The 25,460-nt window shown below is 43.1% G+C and overlaps 1 protein-coding gene across 1 annotated transcript; it reads right to left on the reverse strand.

The window, feature by feature from the left end:
• Positions 1–22,666, reverse strand: LOC146863724 (uncharacterized). Its single transcript, XM_085627873.1, has 3 exons — positions 22,588–22,666; positions 13,062–13,184; positions 1–2,885 (listed from the first exon to the last, which is right to left on the reverse strand). Exons 2-3 carry the CDS (start codon positions 13,144–13,146, stop codon positions 799–801), a joined length of 2,172 nt encoding a protein of 723 aa, XP_085483999.1. The 5' UTR covers positions 13,147–13,184; positions 22,588–22,666; the 3' UTR covers positions 1–798.
• Between the last annotated feature and the right edge of the window lie 2,794 nt (positions 22,667–25,460).

The raw sequence follows: 25,460 nt of genomic DNA on the forward strand, positions 1-25,460 counted from the left end.
TTAAGTCAAATGCAGGGATCTTTATTGTTTTATAGATTACAATAATGAGAAACAAAGTACATGCATGATTTAGTATAAAAAACAGAGATGTTGGTGTACATGTTTTAGCTAACTTCTAAACAACACGAACATTCTTGTCCATGGACAGCGTATGGGAAGTCTATGTCCTGTTTAGCTCATACCTAAAATACAATGTTTAACTCCTACCTAACAGACAAGATCTGCAGAGGGCTCGATCTGGATACCATCTACTAAGCAGGGACATGTTCTCAAGCAGGGTGTTTTAAATCATGAATTCTTGGTGAAAGCAAGGCATGTGCTTCAGAGGTACTTTGAGTTCAAAGTCCGGATGATCGGAGTTTATCTACAGGTTCAAGCACAGGTGCATCTCGCAGCAGTTTAATTCTAGAGTAGCTGTATTTGCCACACCCTATAGGTCATGAAATGAGATATTTAACAGTGCTTTGATTTCAAAGCAGAGGTATTCGACATGACCTTGAGTTTATGCACAAAGGTATCCGGCATTGCATTGTACATAAGTGAGCTAGCATTGCTTGATATCTGATTGTAGATACGTTTCTAAAGAATGGCATAGGAGGCAACATTTCAAACCAATGGACAACATCACTCTAGAGCAAAACTTGTGATATATTAAATGTAAAGTGCCCGTCACCCACACCCATTGGAATGGAAACATCTTCCACCCACTGAATGCAATTGATTGTCTAAGCAAAGCTTAAGGAGGTAAACTTGAGTTAAACTGAAGATGCTGGCCTTCTGAGGCAAAGATAGATATGTCTAGATCCAGGCTACATCAACTGTCACAGCGTTTGCCCCTTCATTTACATCCTCACTGATATGCTGCTTTTCTGCTGCTGACAGGGATTGGATGGCGTCACCCAGCTCACAATTGATTTGATTAACTCTCGCCTCAATACTCAGGTCAAACTCTTGTTTTTTTGCAATCACCAAGTCTTGGATTGACTTTTGAGCCTCTTCACAACCACTTTGTAGCTTTTCACGCTCAACCTTAAACTGTGGGCTTGAGGAAGACATGGTGATCAGTCTTCCTAAAGCGCTCACGCGGTCCATCAGGTAGCGTTGTGAAACCTCGCAGTAGGTAGACGAGATCATGTTGACTAAGTAGGCAACACTGTTGGATGCAAATGCTCGTTTGTACATCAGGTCCTTCACAAAGGCTTCAGCAGGATAGTTGGGAATGGTCTGCACTGATTTGGCTTCCTGCACTAACTGATTTATATTTTTATCTAAGCAGGACTTGATAAGGTTGGATATCATCTGAAAGAAGCGGACCATTTTCTCCCACTGCTCCTTTACCCTCCCCAGAGATTCCAGGCCTTTAACGAGCATATTCTTGGCTACGTCAAAATCAATCTTCTCCAGTTTGTAGCCCCTCATTTCAACCAGGATCTGTGTTAGTTTCTCATTTTCTTTTTGGACCTTCTCAAAGGATTCCTTGTACATTTCCTGAGTTCTCTTTAATTGAAGTGTGGCTTGTTCCACTCTTGTCTGTGCCATTTGTGCAGAGTGAGTGCCTATGCTGACAGGGCCATTTTTGTTGGCTGCATTCGATGCATCTGCCTGCAAAGGCTGAGCATTAATCGCTGTCTTACAATATGAATCAACTTTTATTGACTTGCTAATGATTGAGTTTAACCTTTCCACAAGTGATTTCAGGTAAGTTTTGTCTGTATTCTTAGATAATGCAACTCTCTCCAAATCTTCACAAAAATCAAGAGCAGATTGTAAAACAGCCTCCATTATTGTCTGTGCTTTACACTCAGCTTCTCTCGATATATCCTTTATCAATGACATTATCAGCTGTTTTGGATAGTTTGACAGCACTGTCTTATCTTTCTCATTATAAACCATTGCCATGTTAATGGTTTCCTCATTACTATCTATGACTTTTCGAAGGCCGTCTGTGATAGCTATCATCTGATTGGACTTGGTGCAGACATTGACAGTCGCCTGAGTGGACCTCACGTCACTAGCGCCAGCAGCATTAACAGTACCTATGGACCCAGGGACAGGAACTTCTGCACCAATCCCCATGCTTACAACTTTAGTTGCAGTGAAAGACAGTGTGTCAAGAAGGCCACTCACAAAATTAGCAGCCATGGTTTCCCACACAGAGGGCACCTTCTTCAGAGCATTCTTGTAAGCATCTGCAGCATCCTGTAGTTGTGTCTCAGTCATCTTCCTGTACTCTTCTGCCAGTTTTGCAGAGCTGTTTGCAGAGGCCTCTCTTAGGGCGAGTTGCTCAAGGGCGGTCTTCACATCGGTCAACTTCTTCTCGTAGCCCTTCTTGGAGTTCAGACAAGCTTCAAGCACCTCCTGGACTAAGTGAATGGTGTTAGTAAAGCTTGTCTCCACAGACTGAGCCAAGGATGTGCATTCATTGGACTTACTGAGAATAGAGCTTAATGCCTGTGGGAGCATGGCATTAACAGTGGTAGTGGGCTGGAACAGAATCCTCACCATGTCAGTAATGTAACCTGGCATGGACCCTGAGAGAAGCCTGATCTGATCCATATTTTTATTTGCTGTGTTGAAGGAATTCCAGGCTTTATTGCAGACCTGCATTAGGGTGGCAGAAAAGGACTCTGGGTATTGCATGTGCTTGAAACCACTTGCTGGTGGATTCAGATTGATAGAGAAGTCCCCACTGGCTGACGAAATGGCTGCCAGCTCTCCTAGGACCGCGATGGAGATGGGGGCAGGCATTAGGAACTCTTCCCAGTTAGCGTACGGTTTCATCATCATCTCAGCATCCATCCTCACATCCTGGGGTGTGCTGACACTCTTCACTGCATCCTTGAGATTCTTAGCTGATGTTTTACAGTCAATTTCCCTCTTACGCCCTAGAGAAAACAGATTCAGAAAAAAGTGACATTAACTGTTAAGAGAATGAGAGAATACCAGGGATAACAACAATCATCTGGAGGAATATATGTCCAGTTCAAGGGGTTAACACATTCATTCTGACATGTAACCCTAAAATATGTAATCTTTAGCTCCTGATGCTCAGCTAATCTCTCTCACAAAACCAGACTTTACATTAGGACAGCAAGAACAAGGTCCAGCTTCCCATTTCAAAAGATCCTAATTTAGGACAAATCTAACCCTTTCTGTAAACTACGTAGTAACACAAAACCATAGGTGATTGAGCGATAAACATATATCTTTAATATAACATAACTATCTAGCGTGATCCATTAACCTTACATGTAGTAATGGAGATAACAGAGGGTACAATCACTTCCAGGTGACACAAGGGCACACCCTGTCCAGTAGCAGCTCCCTCTGTGATACCACATTACATGATTGTGTATGAAATTACTCAAATATGGGACTACTGGAAAAAAATGATGTGTAACCCAGGCCTACGTTATTTTATCAGTGAAGGTGAGATGCTGCTGCTAAGAGATTGTAAACTCTGAAGTCAACACTGTGAAAAACTGTGAAATGTAGTTGTAGACATGGCCAGTCCATACAGGCATACTAGACATAGGCATATAACAAATAATAAATGCATGGCAGAGTAGACATACTGATCCAAATTTCCAAATACATTTGCAACTCGTAAAAAAGATTTAGGAGTGCAGTGCCAGGATTTACAGGTCACTAAAACCACAAAAGTTGACATTGTTGCATAAATCCAATTAATCTCACTTAATATTACCCTATGACAGCTAAATGTTTTGCAGGAGTGAATCCCACACAAGTGGAGGGCAGAGGGAGGTTCAAGGCTTGGTCAGTTATAAAATTTTATTAAACTAACCTTAACTTTGAACTTAAAAGAAAAGACATTTTGAAGAAAAATGTCTGAGAAGGTAAAATCAGTGCGACAGGGCATCTGGGAAATTCAAAGGACGAGGTGTCATCATTGTCGAGCTGCTGGAAAAGGTGGTGGTGAAATTCTAGAAATTGAAAAACTTCAGCGAGGTTACAGGCAGTACCCGACTAGGGCACCACGAGGCCTAATTTTCCTTCAGAGAAGAGCTGCTTGATAGGATTTGTTGCCACAGGGAAGAAAGTAGAGGGAGCTATCACAAAGTCCGGCAGATTGATAATGAACATCAAGTTTGAGCTATCACAAAGTCAGGCAGATTGATAATGAACATCAAGTTTTGTTTTTTGGCCACTTGGGTACCTTTAGCACCACTTCCAAGGGTCCAGGACTGGGTGGGCAAAACTTGGAGGGTAGGACTTACTTCAAGTTGAAACCAGGTGCAGGGTGTAAGTGGTTGGAGCTTTTGTATCCCTGTACCTCAGAACAAGAGGCAAGCCAACTATCCCTTGCAGTCACTCTTGCAATCCTTGGATCAGGCAGCAAGGTAGGCCATCAGGCAGCAGGGCAGACCTCTGCAGGTTCAAGGCAGGCATTAGAGGGCTTTTTCTGGTAGCAGCAGGTCAGTCCTATTAAATACAAAACGGGCCTCAAGCAGCAGGACCATCCTGTGAAGTACAAGGCAGGCTTTCTGGGGGACCGCCACAGTCGCAGGAATGATCCGACCTTTCGTTTGGAGAGTTCAATATGTATATATACCTGGTGCTAGCTTTTAAGAGGGGAATGATGTCATGGTTATCCCAACTGGTTCTGTAAAGTTCCTCCTTTTCCCTGCCAAGACTACAAGATGTTTGAAGTGACAAAATACTGGTGTTAGGTTCCTCTGTGAGTGTTCTGGAGGCTGGCTTTTGAAATGTAAGTGGGGCAAGGAACAGCTCAGCCCCCAACCTTCCTGGCAGGATGGCCTATCCTGCCCGCATCTAAGCTCTAATGTCTCACTGTCTGGAGGGAATACACAAAGGTCAATTGCCAATTACACCTCGTCCTATGGCCCAGATGACAGGCTGCAGGCACCAAATGGTTAAGGAAAATGAAATACCACATCTCTAAAAGGGCATTTTCAGAACTGTGCCTTAAAATATGACTTTACAAATACAGAGGATTTAAAATTACAATTGATTTGAGAATAAACATGATATTTCTACCTGTTCCTTAGCCAAAGTTATCACTTATTAAAGGTAATACGATAACCCACTGTTATCCTATGGCAGAGGTAGGCGAGCAGTAGTTAAAAAGCAAATTGAAGAGTTTTTACTACCATGACGTGTAAAACTTAAAAGTACAAGTTGTATCTTTTATATGTAATGGATCCTATCCTGTGTGCTATTTAGGGCCTACTTTAGGGGGCCTTATATATATTAAAAAGGAAGGTTTTCAACGGGCGGTCTTAGACCTGTTTTGAAGTGATAATTTAGTGTGTGGCACAATGTGTTCCGCAGGCCTACTAGTAGAGTTTAATTTTCAGACCTTGGGTACAAGTATTAACATATACCAGAGACTTAAAAGTGTTTTGAGCAAATAGCAGAATCACTTGAGTACGGGTTAAAGCCAACAAAAACGAAATTCAGAAATGAGAGAGTGATGAAGGCAGAACGTTTGGAGATGACCATGGAGAGAGAGAGCCAAGTCGAACTATTAGCATCTTATTATTACTGCTATTCTTATTCTTCTTCTTCTTCTTCTTCTTCTTATTATTATTATTATTATTATTATCAGAGATTTCTTAACCATGATACCAGGTCCATTTGCTTATCAACGCAGAACATTATACACAGTGATTGAATGAGTATCCTAGAAGGAATCACTTTGTAAGAGTGCAGCAAACAAGTTGCTGAAATTAAATGTTTTGGTGATGTCAACGTGCCAAGATAGATTTAGCAGCAAATGAGGTAGAAGCAATGGTCCATGTGCTCCCCTAAATCAATTATAGAAAGTTAGATCCATATAGGCAATCTCTTTAATGTATTTCTGCTTTGGGATACATTGGATTTAGTTTATACGTGATACACTATTGTGCAATATTGACCTGTGGAATGGGCTGATAAGAATGGTCTTTAATGCATCTTTGGTGCAGCCTATATATGTTAACGTAACACAATAAGGGAGCCATCTTAAACATTCTATTTCCGTTTTCAATTCTTTATCGACATGCCAGAGGTGTACAAAAAAGCTATACAATGCAATAATTGCAATTATTCATCATTCACAAAGTATATGAACCAGTACAAGGTACTCAAGCACAATAGTACAAAGATATACATGGAATTCAATAAATGAACAGCTGATTTCAGAAAGAGCCAACTCTCAAATGCAGCTCCTCTCTACTTAACAATTGCAGATAGCAGAGGGCCACCTTGCACTGAGCCTGGTGTCACTTCTTTAACAACTGTACCAAAAACTATTTAGTTACAAATTTGCAGAATAAAATGAGGCAAGGTTTGCTCAGAGATGCCATCACCTGACCAAGCATCCAAGGGGGATACCTTACTTAACCGTAGGGGAATGCTGAGTAGCTTATGAATGATTCCCACCTTGAAACAAAGCAAAACTTAATGCCCCATATCCCATGGTGAGGAAGGCTCCATGCATCTATTTCTTTCAGGTTCAAATAAAATTGCACTGTGGTTCTGCTACATTCAATGTTGTAGTGAGGCTGCTGGATTCACTGCGGACATTGCTATGTTAGCATAGGTTAGCACAAACTTGGCTGCCATTTTGCTGCTGTTTCGAACCTTACCAAAAGACTTTGTTTTCTCAAAACCTCTGCTTGTGTGTGTTCACATAATTACTGTCTGCATTTCACGTTCCTGGCTGTACTCTGTGGTTTTCATCTGCACATGATATTCATGGTTGAAAAACAATGTCCCTTGTTACTCTGCTTTGGTAGGTCCTCCGCACTTAGTCATAACACGAAAACATTGCCGCACTGCTGAAAATTGAGTGCTTTTAATATTTGCATGCATGCATGTATGTTAGACACTCTCGGAGAAAACCTTTCCAGAGAGAAGAGCTGTGCTTTTCCTGAGATATGAACCTTTGCATCTAGACTTGGAGGTATGGGGTCCTCTTGAGAAATCCCAGAGGTCTTTTTTTTTATAATAAACTATTTCCTAGCACGGGGAGGGTGGTAAGGTGCAATAGGCCTTTTTCCACTGTCTTTATAAAATGATATCCCCGTTTATTTTCTATGGAATTGTAACAATGCTGACAATATTGTGTTTATGCATTATGCTGATAATACTGGCCCCGTGTACTGAATGTTAGAGTACCCTAGTTAAAATAAACATTTTAAACTATACCATGTCTCTGATTACTCATTTCGTGGACAAGCATGAGTGAGTGAGCGATAAAGTGCTCTTGCTCCCGCAATTGCTGAGAGAGTCGGAGTGACATGTTCTAGGATGTCTAATCATTGGTAGCTTCTCTGTAGTACAGAAAATGAATGAGACACTATATTTAGTCGGATTGGGGTTCTGGGCACTGAGGTGGGTAGTTGGTACACCACTATACACCGAGGTCCTGGTTTCCTGCGCATAGTTCTGTATATAGGCAGAATCCCTGCAACAACGTGTTCCCTTACAAAATCATCTTTTTCTCATAAAAAGGGATTTTACTAATTTTTGTCCTCTTTATTTGTAGGAAATTCTGAGTGAAATAGTTCCAGACTATCAAGATTGTTTAAAAGAGTCAACATAAACAATGCATGGAATTGCAGCCCGCTTATCTTGCTCTAAATAGTCCAAAGAATATATTTTTTCAGGGTTGCCACAGAGTTGGTCTAGATCGAAAGCCATAGCAAAATAGGGGCATGTTTAATAGGATCTTCTAAATATAGCAGAAATAGCTTCCTATGATAAAAAAGTACGAGTTGGTGGGTGGTAGGTGCAGTAGTTGCCCACATAGGTTGTTTTTCCTTGACCTGCAAGGAATAGATTCTTGAATAGCCCTAAACACCTGCACCATAGCTGGATTTTGGAATGCACTGAGCATTATTTATAAACAAGAGTGAGGTCAAGGCATTAGGGCCACAGAGCCATGAAACGTTTGGCAGTACACTATAGTTTTAAGATGCTGATGGAAATATGAGAACCCATTCTGCCAGTAGAATCAAACACAACTTCCAAAATAGAGAAACTGTGCACACTGAGAAAATGATTACCTATGCATGTTGGTGAAGTAAACCCATGCCTCTTGGCGCCACATGCTGTAGCCTGGTATTTATTAAAGGTGGTAGATAAATCAAATCAGCCATATCATGATTAAAGGAATCAACTAGCTTGCATAGAGTGTAAGGCTTGGGAACTATTGGAACTGCTGCATCTGGGTACAGCAATGCTGGAATTGCAACACTGTCTATTATGGGTACATCTTTGAATGCATTACTTACAAACTGGCTCAGGTTATTAATATACAAAATGAAAGAAGCAGAACCAACACACAACCTTGTCTGACACCATGAGAAAGGCTGAGTGGTTCAGTGAGTTCACCGTTGGGTCCGAACCTCAGCCTGGCCATTAAATTCTCATGGAGTGTGAACAGGAAGTGTACCAAAGAAAATGCAAGTGCAAAAGCACCCTCAATCAATCGATCAACCAATCACAGGCTTGAAAAGCACAAACAAATCACCTGCAAGCGTCTCAAGGTGATTTCTATGGCGATTTACACTGTAAAATGCTGTTGAGAGGTTCACACTACCAAAGGCAGTTGGAAGGTCCATGAATGCCAGGTATAGTGGGCAGTGCCTGGCGCTGACATATTTTCCCACTGTAAGGTACTAGTTCAAGCACTACTCCACCATACCCAGCCACTCTCTATATTCTTTAATCTATTATATTTAATCTAATGTATTCTGTATTCTTTAATATTGTTATACTCTTCCTATCTGTCTGCCATGTTGTGTTTAAGAGGAAAATGTCACAATGAAATACTGGACTGCAAGATCACTATGAAGGTCTCTTTCACCTACTTCGCATGCTCCATAAGATCTTCAAATGGCTCCCAGTCAGCACCAGACAAACCGTTGGACTATGGCAACTCATTCTATGCAGGAATCACCAACCCATTGTGAAGAGACTGCAGACCATACAGAACTCAGTGGAGAGATTCATCCTTGATCATCCCAAAAGGACCCACATCACCCCACACCTCAAAAAGCTCCACTGGCTCCCCATTTAAAAGATATGGCAATTCAAGAAGCTAATTCAAACCTGCAAAGCACTTCACAAACAGCATACATCAACCTCCGTGTGAATGTCCACCAACCCACCAGACACCTGCACTCTGCCTCCCTCTCCCTCGCACATCCCCCACATCTGCTGAAGTGACAGTGGGGGTATCTCCTTCTCCTACCTTACTGCAAAGTCCTAGAACAACCTCCCCTTCTCCTTTTCCCAATCAAAACAGACAGCAAGCACGTGTATGTGCTGACCTATTACTGTGATGCTAACCCACACTCCTGCCTCTAGAGAGGACACAGTGAGTGTGAGAATTGGTCAGTTATATCTCACTACTTGGAACGCACAATCTCTGGATAGACCTAAGAATACATCATAATTGTACACTTCCCCACCAGTGGCGCAACAACGAGAAATATCTTTATTTTTCCTTGTTGTTTTATCATTCTAATTGTTCTGCACTCTGCAGCACAAATGCCTTTGAGGGTTTTTTTGCAGGACGGAGCCCCTTCCTGCAAAAATACAATCCTGCCTTCAATGAATGCCGCACCCTTACACCATGGTGAAAGGATGCCTGCATTGGTGCTAGGCAGCTGTTTTGCAGCAGTGCAGGCAGTGAGCAGGAATTTGCCATATAATGTTAAATACAAGACATTTCTTCCCTCTCCCTTTCATACAGCAAGGTGGTTTGCTGTGTTACGTTGCATGAAATATTGATATACATAGGCCGTAGCCTTGTAAGTGTCCTGCATACCTCCTTCAAGGCTGAATATATTTGTCGGTGGGCCTAACAAACAAACAATCTTGGCATCGGACTGACCATTGTATTTGCAATTGTATTTAATTGGAAGATATTCTCCTGTCAAGCAATTTCCCTGCATTAAATATCTCTGTCACTTTGGCAAGAGGAGATGACTGACCATTGTTATCTGTACTGGGGACAGTAGTGTTCCAACCTTGCAAATGCTTCCAGTCCAGCTGATAAGGCAAGGCTACCTGCTGCAGGGGAAATACATTGCCTAAAAAATGGGGTTTCACACTTGCATGTAGTCAAGAAAATCCTCTTTGCCTTATTGGCTAAGAAAAAGTACTCAAGGTCCCCCACAAACTGAGTTTCAACAGAAATAACCAGCAAGATCTTACTCCAGTGAGGATACTCTAATGTTACATTTACAGATCTGCAGTGAGCAGGCAGTTTGCTACCTATCCCTCAATACATCAAACACAATAGTTGGCCAGCAGTGCTTTAAGAAAAGACTAGTCAATCCTTAACATGGGCCCCACTTGTTATGAATCATGCATTCTGCTAAAAAGGGGTAAGTGACATTGGTGTAGCAGGTGCAGTGCACCAGGGTTCAGATTCCAGAGGGGCCTATTCCACTGTGATAATTATCTTATTCTACTACCTGAGCAGTGCTCAAATGGGCCAATTTCCTTGCTTCTTTCAGGACCTGTGGAATACTTTCTTCGCTACAGCTTTCAGAGTATAAACCAAAGAGTAAAACAGTTGTTAGACATAACATTTCAGGCAAGTGTTAAGAGAGCTTGCTCAGGACGCAGGCATATAGAAGATCTCAAATGAGAAACTGGTAGATGCTCACAACTTTCATTTTTCTGGATTCTATTAAAGGAACACCTATAATGCTCTGATAGCAACCCAACAAACATTAAGTGGATGGCTATTAACAAGCAAGTGGACATATTTTGCAAGGTCCTTGAACATAATTTAAAGAACTGGTATAAGTAGGGGTAGATACATACATCAAATACTTGGGCCAGTGGCATCACCTTTCAATCACACCTGGATCATATTGTCTTACACAATATAAGTTCTTGAAAGGCCTTTGCTAGGTGGTGATTTCAGAATGCTACTAGTGCTGCGTTAGCTCTGAATTACCAAACAGAAACTCTTCAGGGTCTCACCCTGCAAGAAAGTAAACACTTTATTTCCGTGATAGACCCCAATTGCTTTCGTAAGTAGTCCTATAGACTGTGACAGATGAGAGACACACAGAAAGTCAATGGAAGGGAAATTTCCCTGTGAAAGATGAAATGCTTCTATTGACAGATACCTCCTTGAGGTTTCAAGCCATGCAGTGCAAGTGTTTCTCACAAACAGATGTGTTTTCCATACTAATTTGGCACAGGACAGCTGGGCATGATGGCACAGTAATGAGAGAGTGAATGCCGCAGTGATCCTTCTAGGAGTTCAACTCGGAAGACCATGGGGGTGCCTTTGGCAGCAGTGCAATTATTATTTGACATAAACTTTGTGCTTTAACCCTGTGGGATGCTTGGCATTGTGGGTACGCCTCCTCACAAACTGGTAACCAGAGATTCTTAAATATTCTGACAGAGGAGAGCAGAGAGCACATGGAACAGCATTAACGTTCATTGTAAGCAGAAAACACGCCCAAATTATTTGAGTAAATACCGAAAAGTAGCTTTACCATATGACCTTATAGTTAAGACAACTCACCTCTCGTAATGTGTGGAATAGGGGTGGGCGGAATTTGCGGAAGCGACTTCCGCAAATTATCGCGAAAAAGTTTAAAATCTCCGCAAACACGCGGAAATATCGCGAAGATGCGGAAGTTTTTTTCCCGCCTGTTCGCGGTATTTTCTGCGTGTTCGCGGCTCGCCAACTTACCCATGTGGTTGCTTGCGGGCGCGGCCATCTTGCTTTCACTCTTCTCGCGGTGCATGATCGCGAGAAGAAAGACGTGATCGCGCGACGCATGACGTCACTGCGGGCGCGAACTGTCGCGAGACAGCGCAAATGGCTAAAACAATACAACATCTCATGGAGAACGCGACCGGATCGGGAAAACTTGTCGGCGAACGCTGGGATTCAGGTAAGTCGATCGCGCGCGCGAGAATGTATTATTTTACAGCGCGAGCAAGTACCAAATTATCGCAAAGCTGCGGAATGCGGAAATTTTTACATTTCCGCGCTCTCCGCGGAACGCGGAAATGCCAAATTATCGCAAATTCCGCGAACGGAACGGAAATTTTGCCCAGGCCTAGTGTGGAATAATATATCTCTTGCAAGCCGGGGTAAAGGTTATATTTGTCCCAATCAGGAAGAGGGCCATAATGTGAAGATAGAGTTGTACCCACACACCAATGTAAAAAGGGCATGAAGAAGGAGTGGATAGAGGGGGAGTTGGTGGCAACACCCTTCTATTTTAGAAATGGGTTACCTCAGCCCAAGAGGTGCCACCTTAGGCCCCATGGCATGTAAACCATCACACTGGATGCTGGCACAGGGAATAATCTTTGAGTTAGAGGTGCGGACAACCTACTGGTGGTCCTGACCTACTAGCCATACCTCTGATGCCCATGATGTTCACTTGGCTGTGACTATATTGTCACATAGTGCACTGCCAGGCACAATGCACTAAGCCTTTGAAAGACTGTATGTGTCAGTCTCATGAATATTGAGTTGATATTTAATAATGTTTCCTTCTGTTGGAAGTAATCCGTGTTGCCTGAGTCCTTGTGCTCTGCCTGCCCCGAGGGGGATATAAATAGAAAATCTATCAACATTCAAGTTTCAAAGCTGGTGTCCATCTTAGGATGTGCACAATGTGCAGACAGTAAAGTGGCATGTTATTGTGTTAGCCTGCTTTGCAATATGTTCTCCTGAAATAAAACACCCTCCCTTGTCCAATAGAATTGTCTGTCACTGCCAATGCTCTGGGGGTTTGTGTTTAAGGAAACAAAGCCATTGCTCAATTGATTACACTTTAGTATGGAGACCTCCTTGAAGCTGAGAGTTGCAGCATGTGTGGACTGTGGCATTGATTTGCAAAATCAAGAGGACTTCAAAAGAATTACTCAACCACCCAGCCCATGATCCCTTGTTTATAGTGCGGTTTGTAAAGCTGAGATACACTTCTGCTTTGTCCTGTGGGAGGAGAAGATGTCCAATAGCGTCATGATCACCGCTGTCACTGCATGAAATCACAGTTAATCATGATAAGAGGTAGACTCCCTCTCTGATAACTTACTGTAAATGGCAACTGGGCCAGAATAGGAACTTTCCAGGATGGACAGGACAATGACCAGAGAGTAAATTAGTATTCGGGATCCCATGGTGCTGGGTCTGATGATCTGCTGTCCAAGTTTTCTTCCTGCGTAGGATGGCAGAGAAATATATTTTATTACTTATGTAGAATATACTGACAACTTAAAACTCAGAATATCTGAAGCTACAAGAATCAACGACAGTAGTATGTCTAAAATGTGGAAAGCTGTGAAAGCCTTCATATAAAGTTGAAATACTGATTTACAATAACCACTTACCTTCACTGCCTTGGTCTACACTGGACCATATGTGAGTGTGAAGAATTATTCAGATGCAGTGTAAACTTGTATAGCAAGACAGGGTTGCTCAATGCTGCCTACATTAGTTTGCAACGTGACACTAGATTTGGGATATACAAAACATAGCCCATATAGCAGTAAGAGTTGTGGGAATGTCTTATGGTTCAGCCATTTGCTGTCACCATGTTCACAGAGAAAGGCATTTGTGAAAGACTGCCCTGGGATCATAATAAACAATGAGATGTCTCCAAGTATTCCAAAAAACAAAACCCACTTCTGGCTCTGTAGGCTGCCTGACAAATAACTGCTATAGTTTGAGTAGACCAGACATGACAATCTCTGTGGTTGCCTATAGTCAGCTTAGCCTGTCACATGCTTAGCATTGTTTTGCATTTTTGTTGCTCTCCTTTGCTTTCTTCTTATTCAATGGCTTGCCTTGTCCAGCATGTTTTTGTCCCTGCCATGGAGCATAGCCTCTTTACTTGTGCTGTTCTACTGCTCACTTTCAGGAGAGCTACATTTCTATTTTTGCTTAAGAATTCCACAACAATGCATATGTTTTACACCTTTCTTCCTCATGAAAGTCTTTCTCTTCCTCCCACTCTGTAGGGAAGAGGTGGGCGCTGCGGCTAGGGTGAGTCACTCCGGAATCTGGGGACCACGGTTCGATTCCCGGCACCGGCGGCAGATTAGCAGACGCCATGCGACTCTGGGCAATAGCTTGCTTAATCTTCCTGACGGCCTCCAGCGCCTCGAGACCCTTATGGGTGATTGTTTGCGCTTTACAAATGTGGATTATTATTATTATTGTTCTCTGCACTCCACAATGCATATATTTCCCACTGTCTCTTGTATGTGCCTCTGTACCCCTTGCAGCTGTCTGTCATCTGTGAGCACATTTACTAATATACTAGGTGCATCCTAAGAGTTCATGATTCATTGTTTTTCTTTATGTACAATTTTAATAAATCGATAGGATTTTGGAAATAATTTCCTGACAAAGTGAACCTATAGTATATATGGATTTGTAAAAATATTGACAGCGAACACTTCGCACTGCTCTACTGCCAGCAGTCAACCCTTTTGCAATACATTGGCTGACACATTTCGTCAGAGTGGAGTATGTGTTCATTAATTGTTCGACATTATCCTCCCACTTCATCTCTGATTTCCAATCTCTCTCTCAGCCCACCATGGACTGCATTTGTAATCACTTACTCCCCCGCTCTAAAGAGGAGGTTGTTACCCTAATTAATTCAACTAAATGAGGCTACTCTTGTGACCCCTGTCCAGTGCGCATTCCGGCCGTGGCCCGTGCAGGAAAGAGCGATGTGACATTGGGGCTGGGTGGAGGGGATTTTGATGGACGATGATGAGAGAAAATTAAATAAAAACTCATTTTGCCTCATCATTGTTCATCAAAATCCCCCCACCCGGCCCCACCGCCCCACTGATCTTACCTGCATGGGCCATGGCTGGCGAATTGCCTTGTTGGTAGCGGACAACCTTCAGTCATCTTGACTGACATTTTTCAGCACATGTGCTCTTTGGGATCTTTCCCTTCATAGTCCAAAAAAGCTACTGTTCTGGCTCTTATTTAGTCCTCCTGATTGTGATAACTATAATCCGATCTCATGTCTACCCATCTAAGCCAAACTGACTATAAAAGTGATGAACAAACAGCTCACAACTAATTTTTTAGCTAATAACCTCCTTGATAACATTCAGTTTGGTTTTCGTGCTGGTCACGGCATGGGGACTGCTTTTATCAAAGCTACAGAAGAGGTTAGGGTCACTCTGGATCAGGGTGGCAAAGCCAATCTTGTTCTTCTCGACCAATCAGCAGCCTTTGACACAGAGAGTCCACAGTAAACAGTCTGGACAGAATTGAAAACTCTGTTACTGCTAAAAAGCTGCTCAGCTCTTTTCTCAGTGGCTGGGAACAGTCTGTCCTTTTGGGTGAGTTCTCATCCAGTGCATACATTCCTCGCTCAGTCCCATTGCATTTAACTTTTATGTTTCTCCTCTGGCAGACTTGGTGAGATCCTTCAGTCTCTCACTAACATCATACGTAAAGCATACAACCTTTAGTTAAGTAGACACCGAGGATAGATAGTCAGGAGCTAATTTCTGCAGCTGCATGAGGTAAGTCAATTCCTGGCTGTCTATGAACTGCCTGAAACTAAATTCAAGTAAGACAGATGTCCTGCTTTTTGATCCCCAGCCTTCCATTTGTTCCATGACCTGGTTGCCTTCAGAGTTGGGCCTGCTTCCCACTGTAGTTAGAGTGGCTAAGATGTTCTGATCAACAATAGACTGTCCTTTCATGACTAGTGAAGGCTGTCACCTCTACTGCCTATTTTACTCTCATGATGATTAGGATGGTCATCCCCTTCATTCCCGCCAATCTCCAGAAAATGGTTGTATAGAGCTAATGAGGATTGACTACAGCAAAGGGCAGTACCTGAATGCCCAGCCGCTTGTTCTTAACAAAGTTAAAACATTGAAAATGCAGCCGCTAGACTGCTTCTAAAAATTCCCAAATATCACTCAACATCAAGCTCCATTAGGACTCTTCATTGGTACGGCAAAGCACATATTTCAATTCTCTCTGTATTGTCTAAGGCCCTGCATGATCAGGGTCCGAGCTTCTTTCAAACAGTCTTTTCTTGGTACACTCCAGGTAGATCTTTACACTCAGCAATGGATGCAATTATTGCAGTGCCGCGAGTTAAGCATGCCCCCCGGGTGCAGCAGAGGCTTTCTATTCAAGGCTGCCAAAGCCTGGAATGCTCTTCCTTTGCCACTCAGATCACAACCCAGAATACTGATTTTCAGGAAGCCTCTGAAAACATGGTTGTTCCCTTTCTATTAAAGGTCTCACTTAGCTCTACTCTGACTGCGACTAGCTAGCACCAAGATGCCCATAGCATAGCATAACATAATTGTAGGCACTCCTTCCAAACATTCCATGGTATCTTATGCATCAATGTTTTCCGACTGAAATTTGGTGAGAAAACACTGATATTTTACCATCATCTCAAAGGAGACAGTAATGCATTCACAAAATGGAAAGGGCTCCCTTGGCACCCTTTGTGAATGTAAAAATAAGTTCCAATGCCAACTCTTAAACAAAACCAAATTAAAAAATAAGTTTTTTTTTTTAATGCAATGAAAGAAACCAAGGATATGGTGTTCTTCTGACCCCAGTAGGCCACTATCCCTGTGAGGGTCTCCAATAAAAGTGTGTTGCAATTTGCAACCGACCTCATTCTGGTCTCATTCTGACTACAATTCGCAATTTATGAACCATCATTTCAGTTCACAGGTGTATTATTACATTTCTTTAGTGGTTGCAAAAATGCTGGTCGCAAATTACTAGTTTATTAGGACCAGAACATAGTACATCTGGCCCCCACATCCCCCATTCCAAAGCTCTCACCATCAGGCCACCTCTTCATGAAGCAGAGTCAGATTTGGGTGACAATGCAAGCAAGTGGACTGCAGCTAACATTACTAGAAATACTGTCAGTATTTGATAATGAACACATCTTGTTTGCATTGTTAGTGAGTCCCTCAGCTCTGACATTATTCCTGTGGACAGATGAAGACAAGCATCACCCAAGAACAGCAGTCTTCTGCCCCATCACATTTCAACCATTTAGTCAGGACAGGTGTGTCATAACAATGATACACTAGTATAAAAGGGTGCTTTATTGCATTACAGCATGTAGTATATTAAGTTCAAGGTGGGGCTTTGCTGCACTAATGCAATGAAGCACAGATGTGGTGCTCGATGCTGATGACTGTGTTATGTACGTGTCATAAGTTGTATTTTTGGCTAGACTAGCTCAGCCTTACAATATTCTAAGACTGATGAATTGAGCACCAATAAAGCGGGTAATGGTAGCATTTATCGCCAACATCTGCTAGAGTAATCATTTTACAACACAAGCGTTTCACACATCTAGCTTGCCTGCAATACACAAACTTCAGAGGGTAGCGATATTGATCCTTGCTTTACAGTTGTGTCACAGAAAGTAACTGTTGCCACCACAGCTGGGATGTGATGAAAACTTCTGCGATATGTTGTGTCTCTTGTATTAGGGAACCCATTAGTGCTGCCACTAGACAGCTACAGATGTGTGCAGCCAGATGCTGAAAATGTATTTATTATTAAAAAAGTGTAATGTCAGCATGTCTTCCCACCACCTGCTCTTAGTCTTAGGCATAATTTCCCAGGATTGATTTATGTACACTATGTTGAAGCTGAGGACAGAAATGGCACTTTGTGATGGGGGGGTGCCAGATTTCAGCAGAATGACATCATATGCTGTCGTTCAGTATAGACAGACCTCATTAGCATTTTAAGACACACAAGTGACCCATCCCAGCATTTCTCAACAGATCAGACATGCACTGCAGGAGTGTACTGATATGTTACAAGTGGACAGAACTAATGTGCCTTAGTGGAAATGCAGTGCAATGGAGGAGCACACTGACTTGTCAGACGAGGGCACTACTAATGTGCTCGGTGGAACCGCAGTGAAATGCAGGACTGCACTGACATGTCAGAAGAGGGCAGGACTAATGTGCCTTAGTGGAACTAAAGTGCAATACAGGAGTATACTGACATGTCAGAAGAAGGCACTACTGATGTGCCTTAGAGGAACTAAAGTGCAATACAGGAGTGCACTGACATGTCAGAAGAGGGCAGTACTAATGTGCCTTAGTGGAACTGAAGTGCAATACAGGAGTGTACTGACATGTCAGAAGAAGGCACTACTGATGTGCCTTAGTGGAACTAAAGTGCAATACAGAAGTGTACTGACATGTCAGAAGAAGGCACTACTGATGTGCCTTAGAGGAACTAAAGTGCAATACAGGAGTGCACTGACATGTCAGAAGAGGGCAGTACTAATGTGCCTTAGTGGAACTGAAGTGCAATACAGGAGTGTACTGCCATGTTAGAAAAGGGCAGTACTAATGCGCCTTAGTGGAACTGAAGTGCAATACAGGAGTGTACTGACATGTTAGAAGAGGGCGATACTAATGCACCTTAGTGGAAATGCAGTGCAATGGAGGAGCTCACTGACTTGTTAGAAGAAAACACTACTAATGTGCTCGGTGGAACCGCAGTGCAATGCAGGACTGCACTGACATGTCAGAAGAGGGCAGTACTAATGCGCCTTAGTGGAACAGAAGTGCAATACAGGAGTGTACTGACATGTTAGAAGAGGACACTACTAATGCGCCTTAGTGGAACAGAAGTGCAATACAGGAGTGTACTGACATGTTAGAAGAGGACACTACTAATGCGCCTTAGTGGAACAGAAGTGCAATACAGGAGTGTACTGACATGTTAGAAGAGGACACTACTAATGCGCCTTAGAGGAACAGAAGTGCAATACAGGAGTGTACTTACATGTCAGAAGAAGGCACTACTGATGTGCCTTAGTGGAACTGAAGTGCGACACAGAGGTGTACTGACATGTGAGAAGAGGGCAGTACTGATGTGCCTTAGCGGAACTGAAGTGCAATGCAGGAGTGTACTGACATGTCAGAAGAGGGCAGTACTGATGTGCCTTAGTGGAACTGAAGAGCAATGCAGGAGTGTACTGACATGTCAGAAGAGGGCAGTACTGATGTGCCTTAGCGGAACTGAAGTGCAATACAGGACTGTACTGACTTGTCAGAAGAGGGCAGTACTGATGTGCCTTAGTGGAACTGAAGTGCAATGCAGGAGTGTACTGACATGTCAGAAGAGGGCAGTACTGATGTGCCTTAGCGGAACTGAAGTGCAATACAGGACTGTACTGACTTGTCAGAAGAGGGCAGTATTGATGTGCCTTAGCGGAACTGAAGTGCAATACAGGACTGTACTGACTTGTCAGAAGAGGGCAGTACTGATGTGCCTTAGTGGAACTGAAGTGCAATGCAGGAGTGTACTGACTTGTTAGAAGAGAACACTACTAATGTGCTCGGTGGAACCGCAGTGCAATGCAGGACTGCACTGACATGTCAGAAGAGGGCAGTACTAATGCGCCTTAGTGGAACAGAAGTGCAATACAGGAGTGTACTGACATGTTAGAAGAGGACACTACTAATGCGCCTTAGTGGAACAGAAGTGCAGTACAGGAGTGTACTGACATGTTAGAAGAGGACACTACTAATGCGCCTTAGAGGAACAGAAGTGCAATACAGGAGTGTACTTACATGTCAGAAGAAGGCACTACTGATGTGCCTTAGTGGAACTGAAGTGCGACACAGAGGTGTACTGACATGTGAGAAGAGGGCAGTACTGATGTGCCTTAGCGGAACTGAAGTGTATTACAGGAGTGTACTTACATGTCAGAAGAAGGCACTACTGATGTGCCTTAGTGGAACTGAAGTGCGACACAGAGGTGTACTGACATGTGAGAAGAGGGCAGTACTGATGTGCCTTAGCGCAACTGAAGTGCAATACAGGAGTGTACTGACATGTCAGAAGAGGGCAGTACTGATGTGCCTTAGTGGAACTGAAGTGCAATGCAGGAGTGTACTGACATGTCAGAAGAGGGCAGTACTGATGTGCCTTAGCGGAACTGAAGTGCAATACAGGGCTGTACTGACTTGTCAGAAGAGGGCAGTACTGATGTGCCTTAGTGGAACTGAAGTGCAATGCAGGAGTGTACTGACATGTCAGAAGAGGGCAGTACTGATGTGCCTTAGCGGAACTGAAGTGCAATACAGGACTGTACTGACTTGTCAGAAGAGGGCAGTACTGATGTGCCTTAGTGGAACTGAAGTGCAATGCAGGAGTGTACTGACATGTCAGAAGAGGGCAGTATTGATGTGCCTTAGCGGAACTGAAGTGCAATACAGGACTGTACTGACTTGTCAGAAGAGGGCAGTACTGATGTGCCTTAGTGGAACTGAAGTGCAATGCAGGAGTGTACTGACTTGTTAGAAGAGAACACTACTAATGTGCTCGGTGGAACCGCAGTGCAATGCAGGACTGCACTGACATGTCAGAAGAGGGCAGTACTAATGCGCCTTAGTGGAACAGAAGTACAATACAGGAGTGTACTGACATGTTAGAAGAGGACACTACTAATGCGCCTTAGTGGAACAGAAGTGCAATACAGGAGTGTACTGACTTGTGAGAAGAGGGCAGTACTGATGTGCCTTAGTGGAACTGAAGTGTATTACAGGAGTGTATTGACATGTCAGAAGAAGGCACTACTGATGTGCCTTAGTGGAACTGAAGTGCGACACAGAGGTGAACTGACATGTGAGAAGAGGGCAGTACTGATGTGCCTTAGTGGAACTGAAGTGCAATGCAGGAGTGTACTGACATGTCAGAAGAGGGCAGTACTGATGTGCCTTAGTGGAACTGAAGTGCAATGCAGGAGTGTACTGACATGTCAGAAGAGGGCAGTACTGATGTGCCTTAGCGGAACTGAAGTGCAACACAGGACTGTACTGACTTGTCAGAACAGGGCAGTACTGATGTGCCTTAGTGGAACTGAAGTGCAATGCAGGAGTGTACTGACATGTCAGAAGAGGGCAGTACTGATGTTCCTTAGCGGAACTGAAGTGCAATACAGGACTGTACTGACTTGTCAGAAGAGGGCAGTACTGATGTGCCTTAGTGGAACTGAAGTGCAATGCAGGAGTGTACTGACATGTCAGAAGAGGGCAGTACTGATGTGCCTTAGCGGAACTGAAGTGCAATACAGGACTGTACTGACTTGTCAGAAGAGGGCAGTACTAATGCGCTTTAGTGGAAACGCAGCACAATGGAGGAGTGCACTGACATGCTAAAAGAGAGCAGTACTAAACGATTTTAGTGGAACTGCAGTGCAATGGAGGAGCGCACTGATTTGTTAGAAGAGGGCAGTACTAATGCACTTTAGAGAACAGAAGTGCAATACAGGAGTGTACTGACATGTCAGAAGAGGGCAGTACTAATGCGCCTTAGTGGAACTTAAGTGCAATACAAGAGTGTACTGACATGTCACAAGAGGGCAGCACTAATGCGCCTTAGTGTAACCGCAGTGCAATGGAGGAGTGCAGTGACATGTCACAAGAGGGCAGTACTAATGTTCCTCAGTAGAACTGCAGCACAATGGAGGAGTGTGCTGACATGTTACAAGAGGGCAGTACTAATGTGCCTTAGTGGAACCACAGTGCAATGGAGGAGTGCACTAACATGTTACAAGAGGGCAGTACTAATGCACATTAGTGTAACCGCAGCACAACACAGGAGTGTACTGACATGTTACAAGAGGGCAGTACTAATGGACCTTAGTGGAACTGCTTTACATTGGAGGAGTGTACTGACAGGTTAGAAGAGGGCAGTACTAATGAACCTTAGTGGAACTGCTGTACATTGGAGGAGTGTACTGACATGTTAGCAGAGGGCAGTAGTAATGCGCCTTAGAGGAACCACAGTGCAATGGAGGAGTGCACTAGCATGTTAGAGAGGGCAGTACTAATGTGCCTTAGTGGAACCTCAGTGCAATGGACCACTGATGCTATTGAATGCCTTGTAGACACTAACATGTGAATGCCATGTAGACACCAATACAGTGCAAGGCCTTTCTCAGCAGAGCTGTACTGGTGATATGGGCATGGTTTCACCCTTCAAAGGGGCAGGATGCCTAGAAGATAATAGTGTGCTGTCACAACAGTGCCAATCAGCACAAGTTCCCAATCATGGAGTCCATTATCCTGTAGGCCTCTGTGGTGCTGTGGGTTGAGGATGTTAGAGAGGGTTGCTTGATCTCTGTAGATAGTGTCAGGGGTGTTGGAGGCCAGAATCTGAGCAGCTCACTAAGGAGTTAAAGGGCTGCAAGCTGGAAAGCCTCTTGAGGAAAAAAGCAGTCTTAGTCTCTTAGTGTCCCATGGTGGAAATATGTGGAAGGTTATTATGGTGAGTTAATGGGACCACTTATGGTGGAGGAATTCCTTCGGTAGGTTACCATGACAACAAGTGCCCTGGAAGTTTCCTGCAGGACATGTTTTACACATAACATATGGGTTTGCAATATGTGTCTCTCAAAACAATTGTTGAAAATACAATTTCTCCTTTTGCTATAGATTTCTCACACACTTAGCGGAGCTTTCACTGAGAAAGCAGCTTTTTTATCTATTCAAACTTCAAAAAGTTGCAAAAAATTAAACCTTTATACATCATTTCTGCTCATCTTCTGTTGGATTACTCACCTCTGCCTGCTGCTCTGTTCTGTGAGCTCAAGAGGGATCTCTCACACTCAGTGAGTGATGCTGAAGTTAGTAGCGATCTCTGTAAATGTAGACCTAGCAATGCAAATTAGGGGGAAGGTCTGGCAGGGCAAGCTGTTCCCACAGAAACAAAGCCATCAATCACCTGTAAGTTGCCAGCAGACAGTGAGGTATCTTGGCAAATATTTGTGAGCATAATTGTTGGTTTTAATAAGTTTAGGCCTGTCATGTGCAGCTCAGACCTAACTGTGGGAGTGAGAGGCAATTCAAAAGTGAACAAATCCAAAATGGGTCTCACACACACATTGTATTAAGCACAGCCGAGCCCGGTCTGTGCATTAAATCATATTTGACCACCTCTATAAAGTGCACTCTTTAAATGAAGCCCTTAATGCTGCTGATGCAGGTACCCGGGTTCATGAATTAAGGATGTCCCCGAAGGTACGGGTGCCCAGGACATTTGCTTTTTAAAAAAGCAAGAGTTTAAGAAGTATTTAGAGAGTTGATAGATCGTACTACAGAACACCTCATACAAATGTATTTCTGTATTTCTTAGTGGAATTGGAGTGAGTATTGTGTATATTTACCGCTGAAAAGAATTTAACAACACTTGGTTATGGGTTTATTTTTCATCTGGTGTTGCACCACGCCAAGATGTGAGTGTGCCCATCATTCTGCACATATCATTATGCAACTGTGCAAAATATATTAGTCTGCCAGTAAAGTGGACTTGCTGCTATTTGACAAGGCATGGAATATAAAATGCTTTGCATTAAGATATGTATGAAGCATCTCATAGTGAACTCTTTTATGACTTACCTGCAGGTATTTGCTATGTACACCCTTTGCACAAATGCACTAGGTTATTTTTAGACATGTCAAACAGAATTAGATGATGGACAGGGCGCTGATACTTTTCAACCACTCACTCCCAGTCACAGATCTAGACATGTGTGCATAATATACCTATGATGAGAGAAGTTTCAAGAAACTTTCCCAGTTCATTAGTTAAAAAAAAATAGTAGTTGCAACTGTTCCTTACCTCTGCCAGGGAAATGAGAGTTCTCCTTGTCCTTAGTTATATCTCGGTACTTTATGAAAACAATCTCCTTTTCTTGCGGTGACCCTCCCCTCCCACAAAGTTCACCGCTGTCCTCTGAGATCTATCGCTCGTCTTCTTCATCACTTCCTGGAATCCTAAAGAGGGCTTCTCACCTCTGGAACTGCTTCCTCTGGGTCATGGTCCTGCATACTTCACAATACATAAGACATTCGTCTACTTTAGGTTTCTGATGTGGATCCTGCCTTACCTTGCTTCTCCTCATTGGAAAATGGCAGGGAATATTTTCGCCTCAAACAGGCTTGGTTGTGCCTGATTGCACCAGTACAAGGACTCCCGTACATGGGTGTGAATGTATAGGTGTTAGAATTCACAATAAGATGTTTGGAATATCCTGCCTTTCATAGCCATTTACGCGCATACAAGGAATGTCGGGACTATTGCTATTTCCCCAGTGTACATTTATACACACATGTCCAAATTTACGACTCATTTTGTGTCGATCTTGCACCATGCAACATGGTGCAAGAGCAACACAAAACTTAAGTCCTATTTTTGAAGACACACAAAGCCACTTTGTGTGGCTCCAAAAACATGGAGCAACACAATGCAGCAGAAATCGCTGAGTTGCGTTACTCTGTCATGGGTAGGAGTTTTATGGGTGTTGCCTGTGTGCTTCCATGCAACACCCATGGTATGTTGATGCATTCCGAGATGTAGAAGACCTTGTAAACCTGGGAACGCAGCAAACATTATGCAGCACATAGAGAAAGAGGAAAATGCCTCTCAGGATTGTTTTTGTGCAGGAAGTTGCTCTTTCCTGCACAAAAACAATCCTGCCTACAACAGATGCTCCCTTGCACCATGGTGAAAAGGTGCCTGTGTTGGAACTAGGCTGCCAAAGTGGCCAAAGCACAAGGGACAATGAAAGAAATGTACTGTATTAGATAAATGTCACTCATTCCTGCCATTTCCCTGTGACAAAGGGTAGTGCAGCAAGGTGATTTGCTGTGCTCCACTGCACCACAAAGGTCATAAATATGTCCCACAGTAACCCTGCACCAACGTAGATTGGGTTCTTCACATTGGAGGGCAACAATTTACAGTGCAAATGCAACATTTTTAATATCTTTAAGTTTTTTTTCGTTTTTCTCATTTTACCAGCAGTTTTCTAATAAAAACGTAACATGAAAATTGCAAAATTCACAAAATTATGCAAGATTACACTGTCATAAAGGAAAAAAATTCAGCCGAGTCTAGTTTGTGTGTTGTGTTATGAATGTTGTGAGCTGTCTGGGGAATGAAAGTGACCTCATGCTTATAACAGAGAAAAATGTAGCTGATGTTCGAATCTCTGATTGGGGACAGAAGCGAAGTGGAGTACCAAGTCTCAAATGGTACCAATGAGGGGAGGTGCCATTCAGAGGAGGGTCCCCAATCATTCATCCAGCAACCAAGTAATTATAAGGAACACCCTATTCAGGGTACCTACATTACGCAGCGCTTTACTTACATTCATCTCTGATTGTAGGGGTGACAGCCTTGACTTGTCTGTGTGCAGGTGGACAGTAGTGAATGAGAGTGAAACCCAAAGATTGTGGGTGAGTTGAAAAGTCTAGTAAAATTACTGTATGGGGAAATGTATGTGGGTACATTGCAGAACTAAAAAAGGCTGTATCCTTTAGGTTGCCTTGAAGAAAGGACAAGTGGTGGAATTCAGAGCAATTTATGCAAATGTATCCAGTAGTGGTATTTGTAGATTGCAGTACTAGCCACTGACAGTGGAGTGCTTCAT

This window comes from Triturus cristatus, chromosome 2_1 (genome assembly GCF_964204655.1).
Source record: "Triturus cristatus chromosome 2_1, aTriCri1.1, whole genome shotgun sequence".
In the NCBI taxonomy this organism is placed as follows: domain Eukaryota; kingdom Metazoa; phylum Chordata; class Amphibia; order Caudata; family Salamandridae; genus Triturus; species Triturus cristatus.